A 26427-nucleotide genomic window follows, 5' to 3' on the forward strand; every position below is an offset into this window, starting at 1 on the left:
TCCATACGGTTTTTGCAGCGATGGCTGCAATGAGCTACACATTTCTTCAAGCTGAGTGCTCTGTTCATATCGAATAGCTCGCGAATTCCATTTGATCACTAGAAATGAATGGGTGTCTTTGTTACTTTACCACTAGTTATTGTTGTTGTTTGTGCATTTTTCGTGCTTGTAGCTGTGTTCACAGTATGTATTATTTATGCTGCTCAATAATTTTCTGACAGCAGAAATGGGTGTGTTTTGTCAGTTGCTGGTAGTTTTTAGCATGTGTTTAATTTTTGATGTCATAAATATTTTGCTAATCGAGCAGAAATGTGGGTATCTGAGGGTTTAATGCTGAGATTCAAAATTCATGTCTGAGATGAATTTGGATTTTACTGTAATTTGTTCCATTTAACCCGGCGTCGGGAAAGTGGCGCCCCCATCGCCCGGCAGCAGCCGCAGTAGCCCCCTCCTGCATTCACGGTTGGGTCGCTGCAGGGGGGAGACCCCCACGTATAGCTGTGCGTGGGTGTCCCGTGTCTGGGGAAAGGGGTATCATGGCAGTTGAGTGGACTCGGAGGTTGGTTTGGACCCTTCGGGGCCCCGCCGGGAAAACAACACACTGCTTTGGCCCCTGCTTCCTATAGACGGGTGGTCCTGGAAGGCCCGGCCAGGACTATTCAGCTAGTCGCCATCTCGCTTTTCATCAATTTTCTTTCCTCTCCTCTCCTTCTATCCTTCCTCCCTTTCACCTTCTTTGGCGGCAAGGGTCAACCTTGGGCAGTCTTTCACTCTCCAGAAGCTGCACTTGGGTATAGTGTAGGTGTACCTGCTACTGCGTCAAACACGGTCTCCTGGTTGGGCTCCGTGGTGGGCGGCAGGACCCTTGCATCGAGTAGTTTTGTCCCCTTTATGTCTTCCTCTTCTTTAAAACACCGAGATCGGAATCGGAAACGGTTCCGCACCGAGTACCAGCAAATTGATTTAAATACCTCAACACCTGAACCATGGTTTGGAAAGTTTCTCGTTGTCCACTCTAATGATGACACAAGACCACTGTCAATGATATCTCCCTTTGTAATAGCGAAAGCACTTGAACAGCTGTAAAGAATACAATGCCAAGAAACTGGGCTCTAGAGATATCCAAGTCCACGTTGAAAAGCGAGAGCAAAGCAGTGCGCTTCTTTCACTGACAAGCATCAATGGGATATCTGTCACAGTAAGTTCACACCGGAGTCTCAACATTGTTAAAGGAGTAATTTCTGAGAGCGACCTTCTTGACTGTTCGGAATCGGAACTCCAAGAAGGCCTACAACAGCACGGTGTGGTTACCGTAAAGCGAATAGTCATGCGTAGGGATGTGAAAGAAATCCCAACAAAGCACGTCATCCTTTCTTTCAAGCTCCACAAGCTGCCAGAAACAATCAAAGCCGGTTACCTCAGTTGCAATGTGAGGGCTTACATCCAAAATCCGAGTCGCTGTTACAAGTGCCAGCGGTTTGGCCACGGTTCTCAGGTATGCAGTGGGCAGCCCGTCTGTGCTAAGTCCGCCGGCGAAGACCATTCGTCAGAGTCGTGCAAGAATGACTTTCAGTGTGATAATTGGAAGGGTAACCACCCTGTTTACTCCAGATCATGTCCTTGTTGGAAGGAGGAGAAACAAATCGTCAAACTGAAAACGGAGCAAAATATCACGTACAGTGCAGCAAAGGCACAATTGGCGTTCCTGAAGAAAGGAACCTTCTCTGATGTGGTGCGCAGGGGAGTGGCACCACTCAGAGTATCGGTGGAGACCCAGACCTCTGGGCTCCCCTCCACACTACCCAACACAAAGAGAGGGACACTGAAGGTTCTCCCCTGGTGGCCTCTCAGACGAACAGCCAGGCAGATGCAATGTTAACTTCAGAGGAGGTTGTTGCATCCCCCTCCGTTTGGGACGGGATTGCCATGGGCCTGTCTCAAAACGCGAGTCAGAGCATGGATCTCGATGACGACGACTGCTCCTCTCAGAAGTCGTCTTCAAGTCTACCAAGTCTTTCCATGGGCAAGTACCAAGTCTTTCCATGGGCAAGGAACAGAGAGGAAAAAAAGCTGGCCGAGGACGAGTAGGGAAAGCCAAGGAACACCAACAAATGGTTCCTCCACCGAGAATACAAGCTCCTTAACCCCTCCGCATTCATGGACAGTTGTTCCACAAGGTCTTTACGCCGTAGAGTAGTCGTTCAGTCCATATTCATTTCCCTTTTCTGTACATTTCTTATGAGTTCCCAGAACTGCCGGGGTTTGCTGAAAAATCTTGATGACGTCCATGATTTGGCAGACAGACATCATGCTGTCTGTTTCTGTCCCCAAGAAACAAATTTGATTCCGGACACCTCTTTCCACCTCCGACGGTGGAACGTCTATCGTAAGGACCGAACGGACACGACACGTGCTTCTGGAGGTGTGTCCATTCTCACGGCCAGAGCACTTCCCACGAGAGAAGTTTCCACTTTCCACAAATCTTGAGGCCATTGCTGTACAGATCTGCACTGACCGTGTAGTGACGGTATGCTCTTTATACCTACCACTATCAGTCAGGGTTGAACAGAGACAGCTTGAGGATCTTATTAATCAGCTCCCGTCGCCTTTTCTACTACTGGGAGATTTCAATGTGCATCATGTGCTCTGGGGTTGTTCCAAAGTTGACACCCGAAGTAAAATATTTGAGAAATTATTAGCATCCTTGCCAATCTGCTTGCTCAATGCAGGAAACGCTACTCATGTTAATGCTGCTTCGCAGTCCTTTTCAGCCATTGATATTTCGCTGTGCAGTCCATCTGTATTTCAGGACATTTCATGGACAGTGGACGAAAACCCCTATGGTAGCGATCACTTCCCTGTCGTTTTAGAGATCAATCGACCATCAGGTGCTATTAGAACCTGCCCACCTTGTTGGAAGACACAGTTGGAAGACAAGACACTGGGGCCTCTTTAAACAAGAAGCCACACTTTCTATAGAGTCCGTCCTTGGGCTGAACATTAACGACGCAAATGACTGTGTCACAGACATTCTTGTAAAAGCAGCAACCAAGTCCATTCCACAGTCATCAGGTCAACTGCCCAGGCGTTGCAAGCCTTGGTGGTCGGAGGACTGTGCAAATACACGAAAAGAGCAGAACCATGCTTGGGCAAGGTTCCCGCGGTATCCAAGTCCAGCAAATCTATTGGCGTTTAAGAGAGCTCGAGCAAAAGCTAGGTGGACACTCCGACAAGCAAAGAGTGAATCATGGAAGGGCTTTGTCTCCTCCTTGAATAGCAACACCCCAACTAAGGTTGTGTGGGATCGACTGAAGAAAATAAAGGGCAATTACACAAGCTTCTCTATTCCCCTTTTGGAGAGGAATGGTACGGTGTGCCAAACTTTAGAAGAACGGGCAGATGTGTTGGGAGGACACTTCCAGAGTGTTTCTTCCTCCTCTCCCTACACCCGCGATTTCTTAAAGGTCAAAGATGATGCTGAGAAATGCAAAATCACATATGGCACCAGTGACAGCCATGCTTTTAATAAATCATTTGGTATGATGGAGCTGCTGCATGCTCTGTCATCTCCAAAACAAACAGCACCCGGGCCAGATCGAATCACGTACAGTATGTTGCAGTACTTATCAAAAACATCACTAGAAGGTCTTCTGTACTTTTTCAATTAAGTTTGGCATCAGGGTGAACTTCATCTCGTTGGAAAGTGGCGACAGTCATTCCACTTTTGAAGCCAGGGAAAGATCCTTCCAATGTATGTAGCTACAGGCCCCCAGCAAACCACTAATATCCCATGGATGTTCAGAATAGGTCGCGAACGTCTCGAACATCGCAATGTTGTCCGCACGTCCAGTGGACATCCATGACATGATCCCAAATACGTCGCAGACGTTCCAAAATTTTAACATCCTATGAACATCCCTGGGACATCCCAGACTGTTTTAATCATGAATAAGAATTGTTTATTTTGCATTACGTACGGTGAATTTCTTCCTTGATCCCTAGTGTTATGTGTGAGTACATGTGCAGCAGTGGCGATAGATATTTCTGGACTTGGTCGAGAAAGGAAATGTGGCATCACACACTCTTCTGAGAATCGCCGATATATCCCTGATATTTTTTTCAGACCAACTCTCTGATCGTTTTGTACACAACATGACTGAAGATGGCCTCCGTAGTCCCTTCTTCGTTCGTAAAAGTCCCACTTGCGCTTAACGACTAAAACCTTCGGTTCATTCGGGTTTGCTTGAAGACGTCAATAGTGCCATATGCGTCGATTACGTGATCGCAAAATGTGTTGGTAGGTTTATTACATACGAGTACACAAAAAGCTATCACTTTCCACCGCTTACCTAACGCTTTATTAGGCAAGGGGGCGCAAGCTACCGCCACCACAATCCACTCTGCCGCTTTGGAGCGGGATGTACGATGTGCATACATTGGTGCTCGTGGTTGTGCTTCTCGAAGAATCCATTTCCGTTTGTGCTAAACAAGAATGAATCCTGCAGCAAACAATGTAATTGTTCCTCTCCACAGTTGTGTGTAAAACATACTAGGAATTGTGTGTGAGCTATGCAGATGAATTGTAATCCGAAACTTTAGGCCTAACGAACGTCCCCGCAATCCTGCTTCCATATTTTCAAAATGCTTACGTGAAGTGTGTTATTAGTTCTGTTATAGTTACGCTTTATTGCAACAAAAGTGGACGGGAACGGGAGGTGAATCAGGAACAGGGCAATTCTGGTTCCGAGCGGACAGTGAGAAGCTGAGCGTGACAGGATTTGAGTTTCTGCACCCGTAACTATGTTAGAAAATGTTATACGATACACTGCAAAAAATTGTGTGTGCGGTACAATAAAAGATATGCTACAGCATATTCTGGTTTCATTTTGGGTGAATGTCAGCATAAACCACTATAAACCCAGTAAACCAGAGACGTCTGAACATCCATGTCATATCCTGACTCGGAGGTTGGAATGTCCCAGGGAACACGCCACAAATCCCATAGACATCATCTGTACGTCCAGGGGACAAAAAAATCTTCCCCTGTTGCACATTCCACGAACATCCCACAAACGCACAGTAGACGTCCGTGGGATATTGACAGCTTTGAGATCGAGGCGACGCATGGATGTTTATTGGGAGCTTGAAGTTGCTTTTATCGTCTTCAAATCATATTTTGCGAGAGTTGTGTGTGTGTGTGTAGGGGGCTGGTGTCGGCACCATTAACGGACCCGTAACTATAGAGAGTGGCTACCACATAACTATTTCATTCCCTGTTGCCCCACTGTACCCGTTTCTGGTAATTCCCATAACGGACACAGAGCGCGGTGGTTTAAATAAAGCAAACAGAGAAATGGAAAAGTTCAGAGTCCAAAAAGCTTCAAAAGGTACTAGCATTCCCTTTCCAAGAGAAAACAAATACTATATTGCTTGTCGCGCGAACTTCAGCGAATTCGAGGGTACTCCTCGCCTCTGAAACAAAACGGATGGTGAGCTGTCTAAGTATAATCCGATTATGCACAAAAACAACAGTCAAGTGACGAGTTGCGTGGTGTATTAACTCTGCAACAAGGTAACGCCCGTGTTTCTTACTGCTCTTGGTTTGAGACACTCAGTATAGGTTCATCGAAAGTCAAACTTGAGAGTGCCACAGAATTCCGCATCTCTGCCTCTTTAAAGATGCGGAATTCTGTGGCACTTTCAAATTTGACTTGCACGACGACGACTTGCACTTGATTACGAGGGTAGTGGGGTTGTATCCACTGATGTCCAAAAAGTTCAAATGTGTATTTCTGCTGTGAAAACTAAAAAATTTGGGTGCAATGGGGTACTTCCCACTAATATGGCAGGAATGTCCTAACGAATGTGTCTTTACCAGAGCGTAAGGAGGGCGAGTGCTTTAAATACAATACGCTCGCCCTCTTGCTCCCGCAGGTAAGGAACTGATGAAAAAAATGAGAAAATTATGCAACAGGGTACTGGTGGCCTAGTCACTTCCCTGTTTCATTCACTGATCTGGACGAGTTCGAAGTGAAAAATGGGATATCCATGTACATGTATGCGTACGTCGATCAGGGAGTGCACATGTCACGACCACCAAAAGTGGAAAGCGAAAAGAAAATTCACTTATTCGAGGTTGATGAGTATTTTTTCGGAATCAAGTCCCTCGAATGTTTGTTGATGAGCAAGAACACGCGTTTTGTATGCGAACGTTGCACTTGCTCTTTTAAGGAGGAAAAGAGCATGGCAAAACATCGACGCCTTTGCGCGGCCGTGAACGAAATCCTATTGGAATTTTGTGAACCCGGAGAAGATTTTGTAGACTTTACTTACTACTACTACTTACTACTTATGCAGCAGTAAAACTATGTTCTTGCAGTGGACACGGAGAGCGTTCTTGCGCCCTGTGGTGATGGCATGCAGCGTAACATCACCTCTAGCTTTTGTGCGATGCTCATGCATACCCACGACTCAAGGGTGTTGCACATCAGGATGCACTATGGCGAAGATGTTGCGAGGCAGTGCGTGAAAGCTTTGATGCATGAAATGCGGGATGAAATGATCGCCGTGAACGCTTGCCCCGCTGCAATAGTACTGAAGGATGAGCAATGTGCTGAGCACAGAGCTGCTACCCACTGTGCGTACTGTAAACAGGAGTTCACTGAAGATCTACCCCGTGTCCGGCATCACGATCATTCAAAGCATTGTAGTGCGGGCGACAACAAAACACAACAACTTTATTATTTTCATGGAAATGTCCAGTGTGGCTGGAAGTGCCCCTTCAGAGGGAACTACAATCTCTCTGAGGCTGCCATGATGAGCTTAATAAATGTTGAAAAGTATTTCCCGTGTTTTTCTGTGTCTCAGCCATTGCGGAGAGTCATCCAAGCCTAATGAGAAGGCATCCTTGACGAATAAGCAACATGGTGGGCTGTGAACTAGCCCAGAAATTAATGGAATTGATCAACGAATGGTTGTCTATGAACCAGCTGGAATCATGAACCAATAACCAGTTGAAAGCGTATGAGTGAGTAACCAGTAAGTAGGAATGACCAATGAGTCTATCAGCATGTATGACAGGTAGCCAATAGCATCCTGAGGCAATCACTATGCTTAGAAAGGAGTGGAATCTCTGGACCAGTGGACAGGTGAGCAATTTGGGAGCCTATGAACAGACTTAGAAATGAATAGAATAGACCATTTTGGTGTCTATGAGCACGTGAGTTGATAGGGTGGCAGTGAAAGGGTAGCCAATCAAGTAGCCATTGGATAGATCACCGTGAAGGGGCAGAGTCAAAAACGGGCCTGTCAATCAAAGTGAGGTCATCAATGACAGCTTGAACCAATCAGCGTGAAGAGAAGGAGCCACAAAGGGGGCCTGGCAATCGAAGTGGGCCACCAATCAGAGGGGTTAGAACTGGCTTGTGTTGGATAAGAACTGGCTGGTGGTGGCTTAGAAATTCGTAAAACTGGATTAGAAAAAGGACGTTCTTATTGCGCTCTCCACTATACTACTCACAATAATATGAGCTCACCTGTGTTTCGGACGGAATAATTGGTCGATCCTACTTGTTACACTTCTCATTGCTAGTCAAGATGGAATGCAGACTGAAAATGATACACAATTCAATCAACCGACTCCCTCGATCAAAGGTTATGAGTGACTGCGAAACGGTCGTGTTAAGCCTTACCGTAATCAGAAGCATCTGTCGCGTCCGTGTGGATTGGTTTTCTACCAAATGCCTTCAGTCCGAAGAACCTTCCGAAAAGTATCAATACCTTTGGACACCGAGTTTCACATATTCCAGCCACAATGACAACTTACAACCACATGTGTCGCCAACAGGCGAACGCCGTCGTGAAACAGGAAATAGCGTAAGGGTACAAGGGTCCGGCAGAATCAAATACGTTCACAGATAAAATGCGTGTGTTGGTTGAGGACGAATCAGTTACAGAGTGCACCTATTTTATGTCATCATGGAGGTGTATATTTGAGCTTTTAACATGTCTAAATATTTAAAAATCTTGGGAACTACTTAGTCCTATGCACGGGGATGAACGTGCAAGGCGGCGGCGCAGAGTGGCAGAAGGAGCTCACCAGCACCATCAGATGTAATTTAGTTGTCCACCAGACATTACCAACGGAAGTTTGGCTGTCCATTAGGTACCACCAATGAGTGTGCTGGTCTCTCAGGCGCCACCAAGGGCGGTTTGGTGGTCCACCAGCAAGCATCAAGGTGGATCTGATGGTCCATTAGATGTCATCAGAATATTTTGATAGTCCATCAAATTTTCTGGTGCTCCATCAGAAAAAATTTCAATCGGGAAACGAAATGCGGAGCCTAATAAATGAATTTTCCAGTGTATTCTCAGAGAAACGTGGAAGGTGCAAGATAGGTTCGCATAAAATCGAAGTTATGGAGGGCGCAGAACTGAAATGGGCGTACCCGCACAAAATTCCTATCGTGCTTAGAAAGGCGGCGGACAGGGATATCCAACAACTTTTGGAATGGGACATGATCTACTCGGTAGAGTCTAATTTTGCACACCCTGCAGTCTGTGTAGCCAAGAAAGACGGTGGCGTTCGTCTTTGCGTAGGCTACCGCCGGTTGAACGCTGCTACGGTTACAGACAGATTTCCGATTAGGAACGCCACGGAATTGTTGTAGGAAGTGTCACGGGCACAGTACATTACAGTACTAGATATGACTAGGGGCTAGGGGCTATTGGCGGGTCGCCATGAGTGAGGAGTCCAGAAAGTACACAGCCTTTGTGACATTAATGGGACAATACACGTGGAAATTCATGCCATACGGGTTGCGGAATTCAGCTGAGACTTTCCAACGGGTTATGAACGAGGTACTCGCGCCGCACGCATCTTACGCCTGATCGTACATTGACGATGTGGCCATTTATTTTACAACCTGGTCGGACCACGTGGAACACATTCGGAAGGTTCTCACTACATTGGAGAAGGTAGGACTGTCGGTAAACCCGCGAAAAAAATTCGGACAACGGACGGTGAAATACCTAGGCCACGTTGTTGGGTCTGGAACACACTCTCCCGACCCAGAAAGAGTGGAAGCGATCCGAAGGCTAGAGCGGCCCGTAATAAAGAAGCTGGGTTTGTTGAATTACTACCGTGATTATGTAAAGGACTGCACCAATATCGTGCTGCCTCTAACGAAACTTACTGGGAAACGTGTTCCCAACACATTGCTATGGGATGAGAATGCTCACCAAGCATTTAGTTCAGTTAACCAAGCTCTCGTTCAAGTTCCCCAATTAACTGCCCCGGACCCCATGCAAGCATTTCACACTGGCCACGGACGCGTGTGAGTACGCCGTTGGGGCTTGTCTCTCTCGGGCAGGGGAGGATGGCAAACAGCATCGTATTGCGTTCCTGAGCCAAAAGCTTTGCCCGACACAAACCGGATGGGCCACCATTGAGCGGGAGGCATACGCTATCATATGGGCATTGGGGAGCCTAGAACTTGGTTGTTTGGACGTAAGGTGAAGGTCGTGACTGATCACGATTCTCTGAAATACCTCACACTTACTTCCCCGAATGGCGCCCGTCTCACTCGTTGGGCTCTAGCGTTACAAAGGTACGATATCTCTTTGTCACATATTAAATGTCGAAATAACGTAGCTGCAGATGGGCTGTCTAGAATGTTCAGGGAAGATGCTATGTAAATATGCATGCAGCCCATGGGGGAAATGGGTGTCTGAGCTGTGTGATGGACTCATCACGGTGTAAAACAGTGATTTCCCCAGAAATTCACTGCTGGGGAGAGGGGGGTTATGCTTGGTGAAGGTTCCACTTAAGGAATTTTTCTTAGACACGGAAGGAATCGTGGCACAATGGTGACATCTCTGCACAGCTTTCCCGTTTTATTTGTACATGTTATTACGTTAGAACACAGTACATTAGAATACAAATTCATTATGAACGGCGTGTCAACATTAAGATGCATAATCACACGACCGACAAAGAAAACAGGCTAGCACCTTCTCTCACGAAGCTCAATGAATACCTAGCACACAAAATGGACACGCGCATGGTACGATCATCTGCACGACTGTGGTCCTACAGCCCAAGATTGACGGTACACTGTAAACTTTTTCACACCTTTAAAAGTGTGCGCTATGCACATTCAACCTGGTTGCGTAACATTGCATCTCCAGGATGATATTTTACAAAATTTGGAAAGTATTACTAAAGATCAAGTATCAGTGCAAATATTGCTTTCATTATGTCTTGGATATCGTAGGTACGAGCTAAAGCATATACGCATCGCTATCGATAATCGAGCACGCGCAAGTGTCTACAATACTGTTGAACAATGTTGAGATGTTGCAAGACTGAATTTTTGGAGGACAGACAACACTCGAGTAAAGAAAATTTGTGCGAAACCGTGCTCCATTACGATGTTACCAAAATTACACCTAAAAAGGCGTGCGCCATGCACGTTATTACACCTTTAAAGGTGTGAAAAGATTTAGAGTGTACAGGATATAATCCACTGCGCCGGACTCTCTACCAGAACGTGTTGGTGGCCGAGCTGGGTGGGGTCACCTCAGAAATTTCAGGGGGGGGGGGGAGGCTGCAAAAAAAGGGGGTTAGGGGGTAGGGAAACCCCTGCTGTAAAATGATGTCATATTTTTGTTTTTGAGATTGCTTGAAGGGTGTCACGTTGTGATGTATTATTTTAGTTTTTTTGTTGTTTCCTGGGAGTGATAATGGCAGTTCGACAAATAAGCTGTGAGACACGTGTTGGGCTAAATTCCCCCGAAACCACTTGTAAGTTTTTGTAGGCTGTGATTGCGTTTCGTGGTATCTCGAGTAAGTCGGGAGGGCAGGAGCGGTCAGCTGCAGTGTCCCGGAATCCAAACACATGCAGGCTTCGAGGGAAAAGACAGCGAACGACTGCTCTATATGTACAAAAAAAGGGTAGTGTACAAGGGAAACAACGGCACCGTCTCCAAATGAACTTAGCTCTCACCACAGTCAGGACGGGACATCTGGTCCGCGTTTTCACGTTACTGTGAAGGTGGCGGTGGCACCCATAAGTAATGTAGCAGGGGCTCCCTGACCCATACTTGACAAAACAATGTGTGTGCCACTGACTTGGTTACAAGCGTGAAGCTCTCCTGCGTACTCTTAGAAAGTAGATAATCTTGCCACCCACACACATTTCTCAGAACCATTATTTGAAATCTGGATGTCCATATGTGTAACGTGGAAAGAGGGAACGAGAACGGCCATTGGTCCACTCGTCCAGCATTAACTATGACTTGTAATTGGTTTATAAGTCTGGGAAAGTGAGTTTGACCACTTTATCTAATATCATTGGGTCATGTGTTCACGTCACAGCGTAGGCGGAGAATAGTGGGATCGTTGACAGCCAGGTTTGAAACACTTTTAAATAAGCTTGCTGGGGGTTTGGGGTATTATAATTCTGTACTGCGGAACTGAATCCTGTCTTGGACCGACATGTAAATAAATAGTTGTCTTTACCGAATTTCGTGGCTCTTCGCTTGATCACGTCCAATCCGAACCCGCCCGGAGCTGCTACGAACCCGACCAGTCTGGACATCGACCATTTCGGATCGTCGCATTACGGGCAACTTCCATACCATCACTTATCATCGTTTCTCCCTGGCCCCTGTTGGGCCCCTGTTTGCGTCGGTTGGATTTCGACGGTTTCTGGCGGCCTGTGGTAGCAGCCACATCACCTCAAGACCATACTACCCACAAAACAACGGGGATGCGGAAAGCTTTTGCAAACTGCAAGAGCTGGCCGAAGTATCCACCGCGAACGAAGCTCTGCTAGCCCATCACACAACGCGAGGGCTTTGTGGGTTTTCTCCGGAAAGCTGCTTAGCGGGCGACAACTGCGCTGCAACGTATCTGTGCTACCCAGTGCCTTTCCTTCGTCGAGGCCGTCAGCTCCTTGCTGTCCTCCGTGAGCTCGCGTGGCCGAACTTCTAGCGCGCTGGCCATGTCACGTCCAGACTGGGAGGCACCCGGGTTCAAATCCCGCTGCGGACTGGGGTTTTCACTGGATCATCATCAGACGCTGGCAGACGTATGTCGGCACAGTTCCCTTAGAAGTCGTCCCAGGACGCATGTTCACCCCAGAGGGTTTGTCGTGACGTGATTAACCACATTACCAGTGCGCGCTAACTTTTGGAAAATGCAAATGTTGGTCAGCATTCCCGCAGAACGATTCGTCTATTGTGCGATTTCACGAGAGGTTATGCGACGATGATGCAAGGTCAATCGTTCGACGCCCTGAATGCGCATTATGAATGAGTGCCATGGGCTGAGAACCAACACGGCTGGGATCGTCACTGACGGATGTGCGGCTAGCCTTGAAACGCTTGAACGTCTCATAAGCGAATACTGATTGAAGACTTCTGTGGATATCCGCAGGCTTTACGGCTTCACTCACAAGCAAGTTTGACACCATAGGGATCCTTGGTACACTGTCATCTGCAATCTTCATTTACGGGCTCTAAGACTAGCCCACGACATATGTGCTGCAACTTACTAGTGCTCGTAGTAATGTCACGCTTATAGTTTTTAATATCAGACAATTTAAAAGTCCCGGTTTGATTGAACGCCAGTCGTATATTTTGGTGGCGCACTTGCTGAAAACCGAAGGTGCTTCTCGAGTAGCAAAAGGAAACTTCCCTAAATTCCTGTTTCATTTTGCAAAACGGCCCAACATGAAACACGCGAAATGCCCTCGTCACCTTCACGATGGACATGTGACGAGCCTTGTGAAGTGCATAGGAGGGACGCTCCTCTTCGGATGTGGGGTCACAAGATCGAGGTGACATAAGCGGTGAGCAACACGGCGCGGGTCGGGGCGTATGCTACCGCTTCCGAGACGCTTGACGACCTTCGGTTACAAGATGCCCGAAATGAAGGATGCAAAGAACTTCAACGACCTCGGCGTTTTGGGACCGGTTACAGCATGGGAAGAACGAGTAGCGCAAGGCAAATCACACTGTCAGGACCTACGAAGTCCTTGATAAACAAGCTCCCGGATAAAGCTATCGCTGAAAAACGCCGAGGACGGGTGCAGCTCGTCCATGAGCATTTTGTTGTATCCTATACTGCCACAGACGACTACAGCTCGTCGGACTGCTCCTGCACTTTGAGGATAGATGGCAACACCGGTTTGCATTTCTTCCAATCATTTTGGTTGCATTTAGAGCGAGTAATGTGCGTTTGCAACACACATTTAAAAATGGCGTCGCCCAAAACGGTACGGGTTCACATGAGTTGTAGCTATCCTGAAGAAATGGAATATAGCTCGTTCAGTGAAGATGATGAGTTTCTGGTGGAACATAGCTCTACAAGTGAAGAAGGAGAGGCAGACTCCGGTGTTGGAAGTGGTGGTGACGGATATGCACGCAGAAGTAGGCCATAAATAAAGCACCGCCACTCTCCCTCCTCGTGGCTACCCGTGGTTTTTCTAAGTAATGTCGTTTTCAGTATATATATTACAGGCCCGTTTCACTTCAGTTCAGACAGGGAGGTCCAACTGACCTCCTGGATTTTCACTATGTTTTTATATTTAGAAGCCCATCGTACATGATGATCAACAGCGGTAACATTAACAATTTCTACCGAATAGGTTTCGTACAAAAAAATCGAGAAAATCCTGTCCTGAATTCGAGTGTTTCAGTTTTGCCGTGTTTACACGTGTATATCTCCTGAGTTTTAAACGATATTGTAGTGAAAAATTGTTATGCTTTAGTATGCTTACAGCTGAGCAGTCGGGCAATACTCTACACAGTTGCTGGTGGCGATGCGGGAAATGAAATTATGAGCACCTTCACAATAAGGATCGGAGTCCTGTGGTGTCCAGAAAGGTGAAGAGAGCCTTGACGGCAGAGCGTTGGTGTGCTGGATGTGTCCAGGGACCAGGCAATTTTGTGAGAGAGAGGGGGCGGGAGTCTAGCTCGTTGAGTAGATGCGGAGAATACGGTTCGGGAAGGTTCGTAGTGTGGGCAATGGAGAAGAATGTGCTCTAGATCTTCAACAGCACAGCAGTGGCTGCAGTGGGGAGAGGCAACTTGTCTCAAGCGGTAGCGCCACTGTGCTGTGAAGGCTGCGTCAAAGCCCATTCGATGAACTAATGCGGCATCTTGACGAGAGATATGTGCAAGCATGCGGAAAGCGAGCGCTGGATTGACTCTGCTCAGCATGGCAAGGGGTAGAATGTCAGCGGTCCGTTGACGGGTAGCCTGAGAAGCCACGAGGCGTCGAAGTACGTACCGATGATCTCCTCTCAGCAGTGTAGTACGCGTCCGTCTCCGAGACGAGAGAGCTGCTTCGGCGGCGCTGTCAGCCTGTTCATTGCCTTCGACAACGCAATGAGCTGGAACCGTTGGTTCTGGATGGTTGGAGAACGAGCCTGTGCCCTGCTTCGTAGACAAGTTTGGAAGCCATTAACACATCCATAACGAACGGCGCGGAGGAGCCTCGTATGCCAGAATTTTCAATTGCTTGCAGCGCAGATGTTGAGTCAGTGAAGACCACCCAACTTCGTGGGGTAAAGTGAACCATGTGCTGCAGAAAGAAAAGTATAGCATAGAGTTCCGCAGCTGTGGATGAGGACGTCCTTCAACTACGCCTTCGGATGGGATGACGAATGCCGACGCGGACTTGCCATTTCGAGATGCGCCATCGGTGTATGCGGCGGCAGAGGTAGAAAACTTCGCATCTACGAGAGCATAAAAATGGGCTCGAAGGACTTGAGGAGGAACCTGATCTCTGCAGTCCTGTAGGTCAGGAAGACGTGCGAAGGTGGGTGGCACAGGCAGAGACCAGGGGGCGTTCGGCGGTGTGACGTCCTTAGGTGCGAAGCCAGTGAGAGCCCTGCGTGTCCTCTGCGCTACGCGATGGAAATCACTTTCACGACGGTATCGAATTTTCCCGAGGAGCGGGTGACGGGGAATGTGCACACGCAAACGTAGGAAGTGTCGAGCAGTTTCCTGCTCACGGAGGACCTCCACCGCGAGTTCACCAGCTTCAGCTAGGACTTGCCGTGTTTCAGCCATTCTTGGAACTCCAAGGCAGCTTGCGAAATACAAGCGTACTGGGGTAAACAGACTTCCATATTCACATGTGTGGTAACAGCTGGCATGGAAACGGAGAGTTTTGGTGTGGCGAGCGAAAACTTGTGTCACGATTCAGCACACTCACTGTTAGCTTCCATCGCTATTGAAGCGTGGCATGACGAGAATGTTCCTCTTGCAGCTAATGATTTACGTGTCACACAAAGCGGCGAGCCATTTTAAAAATCGGCAGGCGTGGCTTCTTTTAGAATGCAAAAGAAAAAGGAATGGGCAAATGCATACAGCATCAAAGTGAGAAACAAGGGTCGCATGCGTGCAAAGCAAGACATCGGAAAGAGGAGGACGAGAAACATTCATAGGTCGTTCCGTGGACAGTGAATGCAGGAAAGTGACGCTCTTATAGAAACTGGGTGAATTAATTTGTCGCAAAATACTGCTTCCGCATTTGCAGTCTTGTAAATATATGAATCACTTATGATTACACAAAGTTGTCCCTTTTCTTATACGACATCGACAGAGATCCGCTATCCCGCGGTACCGCCAGCAAGGTTCCGCCAAGTACGCACGCAGAGTAGGGCTGCGTTATAACGCGCTGATCGCCAGTGTACGCCTTTTGAAGCAAATTTTTTTGCGTCAGATGAAAGGTCCAACATCGGTACATGCCCTGGCAAAATATAAATCAAATGGGGTCTTTTCGAGAAACGGACGCGCAAAATCTTCGTTTTTTCGAAATATGCCTAAACATTTGCCTGCTTCAGTCCCTCAGTCAGTCAGTGTTTGAGTACCTCAACGAGGTAGACTCCCGCCCCCTCTCTCTAACAAGATTGCTTGGTGCCTGGCTACATCCAGCACACCAACGCTCTGCCCTCGAGGCTCTTTTCACCTTTCTGGACACCACAGGACTTCGATCCTTATTGTGAACGGGTTCATTACTTCATTCCCCGCATCACCACCAGCAATGGGGTAGAGTATAGCCCCTGCGATCCTCCAGCGAAATTCCCCAGCCATCATCCCGTAATAAAGTTGTTGTTGTTTGCCTGTTTCAGCAGATACCTGTCAGATGAATACGCACGATATATATATCAGATGAAAGAGCATTAAAAGCTGAGTGACCTGATACCAAGTATGGCAATGAGGGTCATCTATAGTCAGAGAAATCACTTGTCGAAGTTGGAACAAAGCTGCGAGAGAGAGAGAGAGCAAGTTCGCCATCTTTTATAGCCCACAGCGTTGCACCTGTGCGCCAAAATTTGCGATCGGACTGCTGGCCTGTAGACATGTTCAAGCACAAAAAATTCCATTACAATATCTTTTAAAACTCGGGAGATATACGCGTGCAAACACGGCAAAACTGAAACACTGAAATTCAGCGCGAAAACTATTCGGTAGAAAGTATTCGTCTTACCGCTGTTGATCATCATGTACTATGAGCTTCTAGATATAAAAAGATAATGAAAATCCAGGAGGTCGGTGGGACCTCCCTGTCTGAACTGACGAGAAACTGGCCTACATTCTATCGACATTTTGGTTATGGAGTGCAGCCTTTGGAAGGGAATTCACCACCAACCGAGGGAGTATTTCACATCATCCCTCACCACCACCAACAACAACATATATTGTGTTATTCTTAGGTTCTTCGAATTCAAGGGTCACCTTGTTTAGTTCAAATCTAAGCTGCTCCGCTGTCGCAAGCTTTCTCATGATGCTCAGCGTCACCCAGCCAAATGTTCAAGTTAAGTGCGAGACCAATTACCTACAATTAAAATTGATGCCTAGCGCATGCTGGCACAAATTATTCCACACAACACAGTTCATGTCCACTGGCAGATCATACCTACGAACAAAAAACGGTTTCAGCTCCTCCGTTACCTCACGTGGCCAACCTGACAATGCCATTTCCCTTACTAACACGTCGTCGTTGTCAGTCGCAGTCTCAACATCTATGGCAGTTAGTGGTACACTCTAAAACTTTTCACACCTTTAAAGGTGTAATAGCGTGCATGGCGCACGCCTTTTTAGGTGTAATTTTGGTAACATCATAATGGAGCACGGTTTCGCACAAATTTTCTTTACTCGAGTGTTGTCTGTCCTCCAAAAATTCAGTCTTGCAACATCTCAACATTGTTGAACAGTATTGTAGACACTTGCGCGTGCTCGATTATCGATAGCGATGCATATATGCATTAGCTCGTACCTACGATATCCAAGACATAATGAAAGCAAGATTTGCACTGACACTTGATCTTTAGTAATGCTTTCCGAATTTTGTAAAATATCATCCTGAAGATGCAATGTTACGCAACCAGATCGAATGTGCATAGCGCACACCTTTAAAGGTGTGAAAAAGTTTACAGTGTATGTCCCTTATGACTGTGAAGTAGTAAATTTGTTCCACTTTGTCTGTCGTGTTTGGAAGTGGAAGTCGTGATAACCCATCAGCATTACCTATGGTACTGTCTTTTTGATAGCGTATGCGGTGCCTGAAGTTTTCTAGATACATCAACCATCGATGTACTCTGCTAGCTGCTACTGCACTAGCGTGCTTCTTTGGATCAAAAAGTGAAGAGAGTGTCTGATGATCGGTCACGATTTCGAATTCTCGACCCATCAAATACTTTTCAAACTTTTTGATACCGAAGACAATTGCTAAAGCCTCCTTTTCTAAGTGCGCGTAATTACGTTCACTTTTATTTAACGTACGAGAGGCAAAAGCTAAGGGTCTTTCTATGCCCTTGTCAATTTGGGAGATAACAGCCCCCAACCCATAGGAAGACGCGTCACAAGCAAGCCTAATATCCTTTATAGGATGGTCAAAGAGCGCTAAACCTCTGTTGCTGCATAACAAAGCTTTGCATTCTTGAAATGCTTTGCGACATTTGGAATTCCAATTCCACTTAGCGTCTCCGCGACACAACTGGTACAACGGTTCCTGGACCTGAGCTACATTTGGTAAAAATTACCATAAAACCCTACGAGACCCAAGAAAGCTCGCAGCTCTGTCACACAGGTTGGCTCTGGCGCATTTGCTATGGCCTCAACCTTTTTCTCCGTGGGGTGCAACTCCGATGGATCTATAGCACAACCAAGGTATTCAACACTAGGCTGAAAGAACTGACATTTCTCAGAATTCAGTTTCATGCCATGCTTGGCGAGCCTTTCCAGACTCTTTCACAACACTGAACTTGATCCTTGCCACAGATAATTACATCATCCAGGAAACATGCGGTTGGCAATAAACTGAGGATGCTGAAGTCACAGTTAGTAACTTCCTACTTGCGGTATGCCAAAGCATCAAGCCTCCTGTTCAAAGCTTAACTTGCTGATTATCTTGTACAATGTATCAAAAAGGGTCTGAATGACTTCTTCCTCCAATAATGGTGATTCGTGCTTACGTCACCGTGAAGCGGGAACCGGATGTGAATGCTCCGTTATTTTTGTTTTGTTTACCTGAAAAAGTACGCGCTCTGCTGGAATACATCTATTATATTATTGCATGTAGTCGTAATCACGGTCAAATATAAGTCCAATCACAAAATTGGCAGAACGATCCAGACTATCCCTCTAAGCTGCCTCACCGTGAATGCTCCTATACGGATACAGCAGTGCTATCCCTAACGCGTAAGACCTCTTATGTTAACAGCCAAAACTCTTTTTTAGCTTTCTTCTTGTAATCGAAGTCACTCTGAGAAATAACCGCCTGAAAAAAAGTATACAACACTCATAGAACCGAGACTTAAAACGCGGAAGTGTTCTGTTCATTTTAGTATGCACTACCAACCATCCCGAGCTTGGGCCCTTTATAGCCACGCCCACACTTACAGCGTGATATGGGTGAAACATGTGTCGGATGCCCAAATTTTCTGCAGCTGCTCTTCCGTGCTCCCATTGCGCACCCTTCCATCCGACGCAAAATGCCATGAGTGTTCCCTGAAAAACATATTTAGGAGAGCAGCAATGTCAAAGCCGTCACATAGTAAAACACAGATGAAATAGCTTCGACAACAACCGTTCACGAAGTGGAACAGTCTGCGTGCTGACCATTTAAGGCCGACCCACATGGTGCGTATTCTACTGCGTAACACGTTCCGCGTCATGCTCAGAGTAGAAGTTCACGCACAGAACATGTTTTCTGTACGTGAAACAGCTCCTCAGGAGGGTTCTGAATTTAACGCAGCACATAACACGTCTTGAGCAGAAGCATTGCCGGGGTGCTCGCGGTTCCTGGCGTTCATGCAGTGCTTCCTATTTACCCAACCATGTAGTTGGGTCTGCGTATTCATGCTCCTCATATCACGCGTGGTGCTTTCACGGAGCGTTTCACGGAGTAACATAGGCACCAAGTGGGTCGACCTTCGCTGGTAAGTAAGTCCAAGTGACCTCCTTGATGCAAAACTATGCGCTCATGGTTTAACACAGCTTCATTATATGTTGCAATTCAAAACCTGGTATGTGTTAAAAGCCATATTTATTTACTAATTTATTTAATTATGGATGCATGGCTTTGTTAGTTTGTAAGAAAGAAGTTCCGTAGTACAGAGCATAGTGCTGAAACGTCGGGATATTATCATATTTTGGTAGCACATGTAGTGTACATGTTAAATAATAAATGACCAAAATAAACAGTTAAAGCGTAGAAAAATATCGTGCAATACATATGTACATATAGTATGTACTGTTGGGGACACGGTTAGCTAATACCGCCTTCAGTACTTCTCCGTCCCGTATATTTCGGTTGCGCTTGAAAGTGTTGTGCCAATATTGTATTTGAAGGTGGACCAGGTGCTGCATGTGTTTACTACTAGAAAAGATATTCTTGCAACATCTGGAGATTTGAGATGACATAAACGACGGAGTGCTGATTTTAGACAGCCGTGTCCCCTGTACTGAAGCCGTGTCCCAGACTGAAGTAGGGAGTAGGGGAAAGTTATTTATTAAGCTGTCATTTAAACTAAGGGTCTGGGGAAGTCTACGTTTCGGCGGAAGCTCCGCCTTCTTCGGGACTGAGACGAAAATCTATGTACAAGGTCTTTTAAAAGGTAACCTTTTAAAAGACCTTGTACATAGATTTTCGTTTAGATTTCGTTTAGATTTTCGTTTCGTCCCTTAGTTTAAATGACAGCTTAATAAATAACTTTCCCCTACTCCCTACTTCAGTCTCTGGTGTCTTTTCTCCCCTATCTATATTCAACATCCTGGTCGTTCGAACCTAAATTTTGTAGCGTATTACCCAACGATGGCCAGCAGAAGACACGGAGAGAAGATAGTTAGGAAGTATCCCTTTTACGCCCCTACAGTCGCAGTACTTGGCGACTCCCAGACTAAGCACTTGCGCCACCATTTCGATTGCAGATCCCGTTCGATGCCGACGATGTTTGTGTCCCGAAGCGGTGGCCGGATCCTGGATTTCATCGAGGAGATAGACCAGCTGCCGGGGTCAGTTAGGCTGGTGGTTCTGCACTGCGGGACCAACGACATGCCATACGTGGAACCGGAGTTGGCCATCTCGCACTACAAGCAACTGCTCGACAAGATCCGAGCCCGACGCGGGATTGAAATGGCGGTATGTACACTGATCCTACCTCGATCCTATAACCGACGGCGACCTTTTATTGACAGGCGCAGGGAGTTCCAGTGCAACCCCCGGGCGTTCGAATTTAATCGGCGACTGGTAAGGTTGTGCAGGAGCTCCCCGCACCTGTGTTACCTCGACCACGGCTTCCAACACCAACGCCCACCCCACGTGCTAGCCGCGGACGGCCTCCACCCCAACTTCGAGGGCGTCCGACAGATCAGCGCTCATCTTCAGGACCTCGTCCCACGGCTCCTCCGACGACTACCACGTCGACGACAGGACAACCCTGGAGTGCCGAATCCGGTGTGGCCTACACCACAGGAAGCAGACTCCCTCCTTCAACATCGGCAGCGACGAGGAGGCCGCAGCACCACATTGAAGCACGACTCACTAACCGCCGGTGAGCGTAAATTTTCCCAACGTAAATTTTCCCAACGAAATAGCGACATAACTCCTGAGACTGAAGCGTTCTTTAGGCTCCGTTAAGTATGCGATAAGAAAATACGCTACAATTCTCACCGCGCCGCACTCAAACTTTACAAAGAGCAAGAAAAAACTCCTAGAGGGTTGACCATTAAAGTGAACCCGACATTCCCCCTCGATGATAGACTTTCCCGTCAGTGGAATAACATCGTTCAAAATGCCTCTACTGCGCTCATAGATGTACTAATCTCTCATTGCGATGACTCTATTAACGAACTTTCTCGAGAAGCGAAAATCATCCACGATACGACGACATTATCCGACGCCCATCAAGAAGAATTGTCAAAATTTTGCAGGTCCCGTGAACAGCTCGTATCGAGAACTAAACACAAAAAGCTTGCCAGGGACGGAGTATGCTCACCTATTTTAGCTGATAATAATGAAACGCCTCCAGAAAGTATCTCGGTAAATAAACAACCGGTCACCTCTACTCAATTATTACTGCCCCAACTTCAACGTGATCATGATGGTGAATTGGATGGTGCGGCCTCTTCCGTCCAACAACGTGTAACTGTATCACAAAACGTTGTGAACTTGTCATCCCGCACCCTCACCGACTCAGAATTCTCACTTCTGAATCGGGGTCTGTCATTCTGCCCCAACAACGCTAAACTAAATGAATATCAACTCCATCTTGATTTGGACAATTTCGCAAGACGTATGCGCCTAAAAGAATATTTTTTTCGACGAACCTAACTCCAATCCGAATCCCTTTAAACCAACTTCTGATTTCACACCCGATGCCAACCGCGACAAAGCCCTGGATATGTACATCAAGGCTGTTCAAAGGGATGTACTTGACGCATACAACAATCCATCTAACCGCAAAACTAAACCAAATTTAACAGCAGCTGAGCAGCGTAGCCTCTCCGACTTACAGGACTGTGGCGATATCATTATCAAAAGGGCAGACAAGGGAGGGGCAATCGTAGTGATGGACAAACAGGACTACCTTAACGAGGGCTTGCGACAACTGGGCTGTAACACGTTCTATGAGCCGCTTGACAGTGATCCAACAAATAAGATAGCTGCCGAAATCACCAAAACCCTAAAATCCCTAAAAGCGCGTGAAATAATCGACTCCTGCCTATATGAATTTCTAGCCCCCCAAAACCCTAAACCAGGCAGGTTCTACATGTTACCGAAAATCCATAAACCAGGAAACCCAGGGCGACCTATAGTTTCCTCAATCGGCACCGCCACGGAGAAAATTTCTAGCTTCGTTGACCACCTCCTTAAAGATATACCTCCCCGATTACCCTCATATATTAAGGACACCAACCATTTCCTCGAAATACTTAGCAAATGTGAACCACCCAATGCAAGCTTGCTTGTAACGCTAGACGTTACCTCCCTTTACACTAACATCCCACATGAGGATGGCGTGCTAGCAGCGGAGGCGGCGTATCTGAAGTACTCCGATCGCGCGGTTGACCCATCTGTATTACCAACTCTACTCAACTTGATCCTCAAAAATAATAACTTCGAATTTGACGGCCACCACTATCTACAAATAAATGGCACAGCTATGGGAACCAAGATGGCACCAACGTACGCAAATATTTTCATGGGTGCACTAGAGGAAAAATTTCTAGCCGTGCGCGACAAAAAACCTAGTCTATACAAATGCTTCTTGGACGACATATTCATGGTTTGGCCACACTCCGAAGAAGATCTCACAGGATTCATTCGCGATTTCAACCTGGTACACCCCGCCATGAAGTTCACCCACTCCTTCTCGGCAACGACTGTTAATTTCCTAGATGTAAAAGTAACCTTAACCGAGAAGGGTTTTTCCACTGACCTGTACCGAAAGCCAACTGATGCTCAGCAGTATCTTTCCTTTAACAGTTGCCACCCGCGCCATACTAAACTCGCCATTCCTTATAGCTAGGCACTCCGATACAGGAGGATCTGCTCGGACGACGATGTTCTAAACAAAAACCTCGCGGAATTAGAGCAGACCTTCGTTAATCGTAATTTTCCACCCAGTCTAGTAAGAGACGCCCTGTCCAAAGCACGACAAACAGACCGGAGGAACTTATTCGGTAAACGCAACGACGAACCCAAGGGCGACCGCGTAAACCTTGTTCTTACCTTTGGAGCAGGCGCGGGTAATATTAACAGTATCCTCCACCGCCACCATAGCATCCTTCTACAATCTGAACGGACACGACAAATATTTGCCGAGAAGCCACGAGTTACCTACAGACGTGCCCGCAACCTCCAAGATAGACTAGTCAACTCCAAAGTTCCCAAACCATTAACACCTACGGCGGGATGCCATCCATGCAATGGTAAAAGATGCCAAATATGCAAATCAATGCAAAGCACGGCAGCGGTCAAGAGTACAAACTCCGACTTCTCCCTTAAAATCAATGGCGACTTTGACTGTAACTCCAGTAACATTATTTATATCATTCAATGTACAACATGCTCCGCGCAATATGTAGGTCAAAGTAAAAATTCATTTAGGATTCGATTCAATAACCACCGATCAGATGTTTCGAAAAAAGGTAGCCTCCCGGTTTCTCGCCATTTTAGTCGACCCGGTCATTCCATTAATAACGTCGCACTTTTTATTTTAGAGTCAAATTTCACATCCGATCGCTGCAGAGAGCAACGCGAATCGTACTTGATCTACAAATTCCAATCTCTAATAAATGAGGATAAAGGAGTACTATCAACTGTAAGAAGCATATCCGGATAACCTTTTTTCTGTATGTCCTCGGAGTGCCCGCTGCCTCTTTTCTTCTTTTCTTTACAACTGGACACAATGACGCTAAGAACACCCCGGACAACAGGTTTTCAACGAGCGCGACCCAAGGCTCTGACACGTAATCTCCCCGGCCGATGACCCAGGAACCTTCCGGAATCTTCCAGAACATGACTCACTGACGACTGCCTCGCAGTGGAATTGTACCAACTGTGACGACACTTTTTGTAACCTTTTAAAAGACCTTGTACATAGATTTTCGTCTCAGTCCCGAAGAAGGCGGAGCTTCCGCCGAAACGTAGACTTCCCCAGACCCTTAGTTTAAATGACAGCTTAATAAATAACTTTCCCCTACTCCCTACTTCAGTCTCTGGTGTCTTTTCTCCCCTATCTATATTCAACATCCTGCTCGTTCGAACCTAAATTTTGTAGCGTATGTATATATATATATATATATATATATATATATATATATATGTGTGTGTGTGTGTGTGTGTGTACAATTCAAGCGTGCCACAATCCCAGCTGTGGACGGCCGTTTTGTATTGCCAACTGTAGGATGGGACAAGCGTAAGCTTGCCCACATCACGGTTCAAACATAGTACTGCCCTCGCCCTAAAAACGAAGAGCAGGCATGCGCTACATTGTCTCCCTCCACGGCGACCATTAGAACGCCGATCTGAAGGGAGACGGCCGTTTCGAGCTTGTTGGCTCTCATCGGCACAGCGTAGGGATGTGACACGCTCTTGGGTCGGCACAAACACTGTGTCTCTGCAAGACATCAATGTTCCAGTGTGTTAGCAACGCCTCTGGAGGCCGCAGTGCAAAGCCAGTAAGTACAGATACAAATATAAAAATGAGCGAATGCTCCATGGCTGCACGTGAGGCATATGTGCACAATTCAAGCGTGCCACAATCCCAGCTGTGGACTGCGAATGCCACAATGCCTCTAATTTGACTGTGTTGTGCATGTCTTCAACGTGTTCTGAATAGCTGAGTTCCAAAATAGTGAGCCAAATCAATATCCTTCTAATATGCATATGTGTAGTGCATCACTGTACTTTCAATTATGTTACAACTTGTTCTCCTTGCACCAGCTAAGGTGCATACGAAGTGCCCACGGTTTTTGCTGTGTGACATGCCCTGTAGATTGGTACTCTCATTTCACACCAGCTCTCCTCTGCATTTCCTCGTACTCCACCCCTAAATGTACAGAACAGCAGTGAATGGAGGATGAACAGTATATGGGCATACTACGGTCACAAAGTTCTGATGTCACTAAGAATGTGTTATCAGCATCATGACAAATGATTCTAACATCTATGGATCTGCCTGCAATACGAGCACCATGACATACATTTATTGCTGGAAAGCTTCATTCATTCACATCATCACCAGTAGAATATGTGGCATCTCGTGGACACTGCTTTCACTGTATGACTGGCGCCAAATGCCTGTAACGTATGATTGTGTATGTGTCACAGCTGGTTATTTTGTTTGAGGTAAGCAGTTCTTCAACGCATATGTGAAGAAAATGTATTGCTATACAAATTCTGGCATTAGCTTAGGCTTATGGCATACCATGCGTCCCCAACAAAAAACATGTCTGTGTAAGAGCTAGCTTCACCATAGGTTCAGATATGTTGTGGTCGTGTGTGTGGAATTTTTCATTTCTTTCTTACGGGAAATTCACACTACTTCTGTTTCTTTTTAGAACCCCCCTCTCCCCTCACATTTTGTATGGCACCCTTAGGGGTGCTAAAGTTCAGTAAAGTGGACGGAAATAATTACACGCTCTTCTTGTGTGCCAACGTAAGGCATTTGCAAAGAATCTGTGAAACTGCAGCTTTGGGTGCTGGTGTCTTGCAAACCATATTCCATATGTCATGTAGTAATTTCCAGAAGTTGTCTGACGACAGTGCATGTTCATCACTTGTTACTGAAGTTAGGTGGTTAGTCATGTAGAGGCATCTACGAATTCAGCATTGTGCCCCACACATCTGGTCCCAGACTTTGTCCTTGATGACGCAGTACACCATGCTCACTACATTAAACTGTCCAGTTGCATAGATTTGTGCTGACTGGATGAATATAGAATGGCTTCTGCAAAGAGACAACTACCAGAGTGGCTCAAAAAATAACTGAAATTGTGCAAGAAAGATGTGCAATCATGTAAATTTTAATAAAAATAATACAGCATATTGTAGCTAAGATGCACCTGATTTCAAGTTGCATCCATTTCTTTGTACGAGCTTATTTGCATTGCGTCCATTTTTCCACCGCAGACTTCATCTTACCGTGTGATATAGGTCAATACAGAAAGCGAGCAGACAATGATCAGTGCTGCTGCTTGCGGTGGCACTGAGATTTCATGCTAGAACGAGCACCTCTAGGTGTGCCTTGCTTTGATATTCCACTGTGTTGTTTCTCAAGAAATAGAACAATCTCTCAGTACAAATGTGTACAGTCTAACTGCATAACCATACAGTGCGCAAAAGCAGCCTGTGCAATAGTTTTTCATAGCTTTATCATCTGTGTAAACAACGAGAATTAGTCG

The 26427-nt window shown here is 46.4% G+C and overlaps 1 protein-coding gene across 2 annotated transcripts in view; it reads right to left on the reverse strand.

Moving 5' to 3' along the window:
• Positions 1-26427, reverse strand: part of LOC135396041 (uncharacterized) — a 534032-nt gene that overhangs the window by 434835 nt on the left and 72770 nt on the right. For both annotated transcript variants that reach the window (XM_064627099.1, XM_064627098.1), the window contains exon 3: positions 18919-19026. In XM_064627099.1, coding sequence (XP_064483169.1) covers positions 18919-19026 — 108 coding nt within the window. The remainder of the gene's footprint in view (positions 1-18918; positions 19027-26427) is intronic.

This window comes from Ornithodoros turicata, chromosome 5, assembly GCF_037126465.1.
Source record: "Ornithodoros turicata isolate Travis chromosome 5, ASM3712646v1, whole genome shotgun sequence".
In the NCBI taxonomy this organism is placed as follows: Eukaryota; Metazoa; Arthropoda; class Arachnida; order Ixodida; family Argasidae; genus Ornithodoros; species Ornithodoros turicata.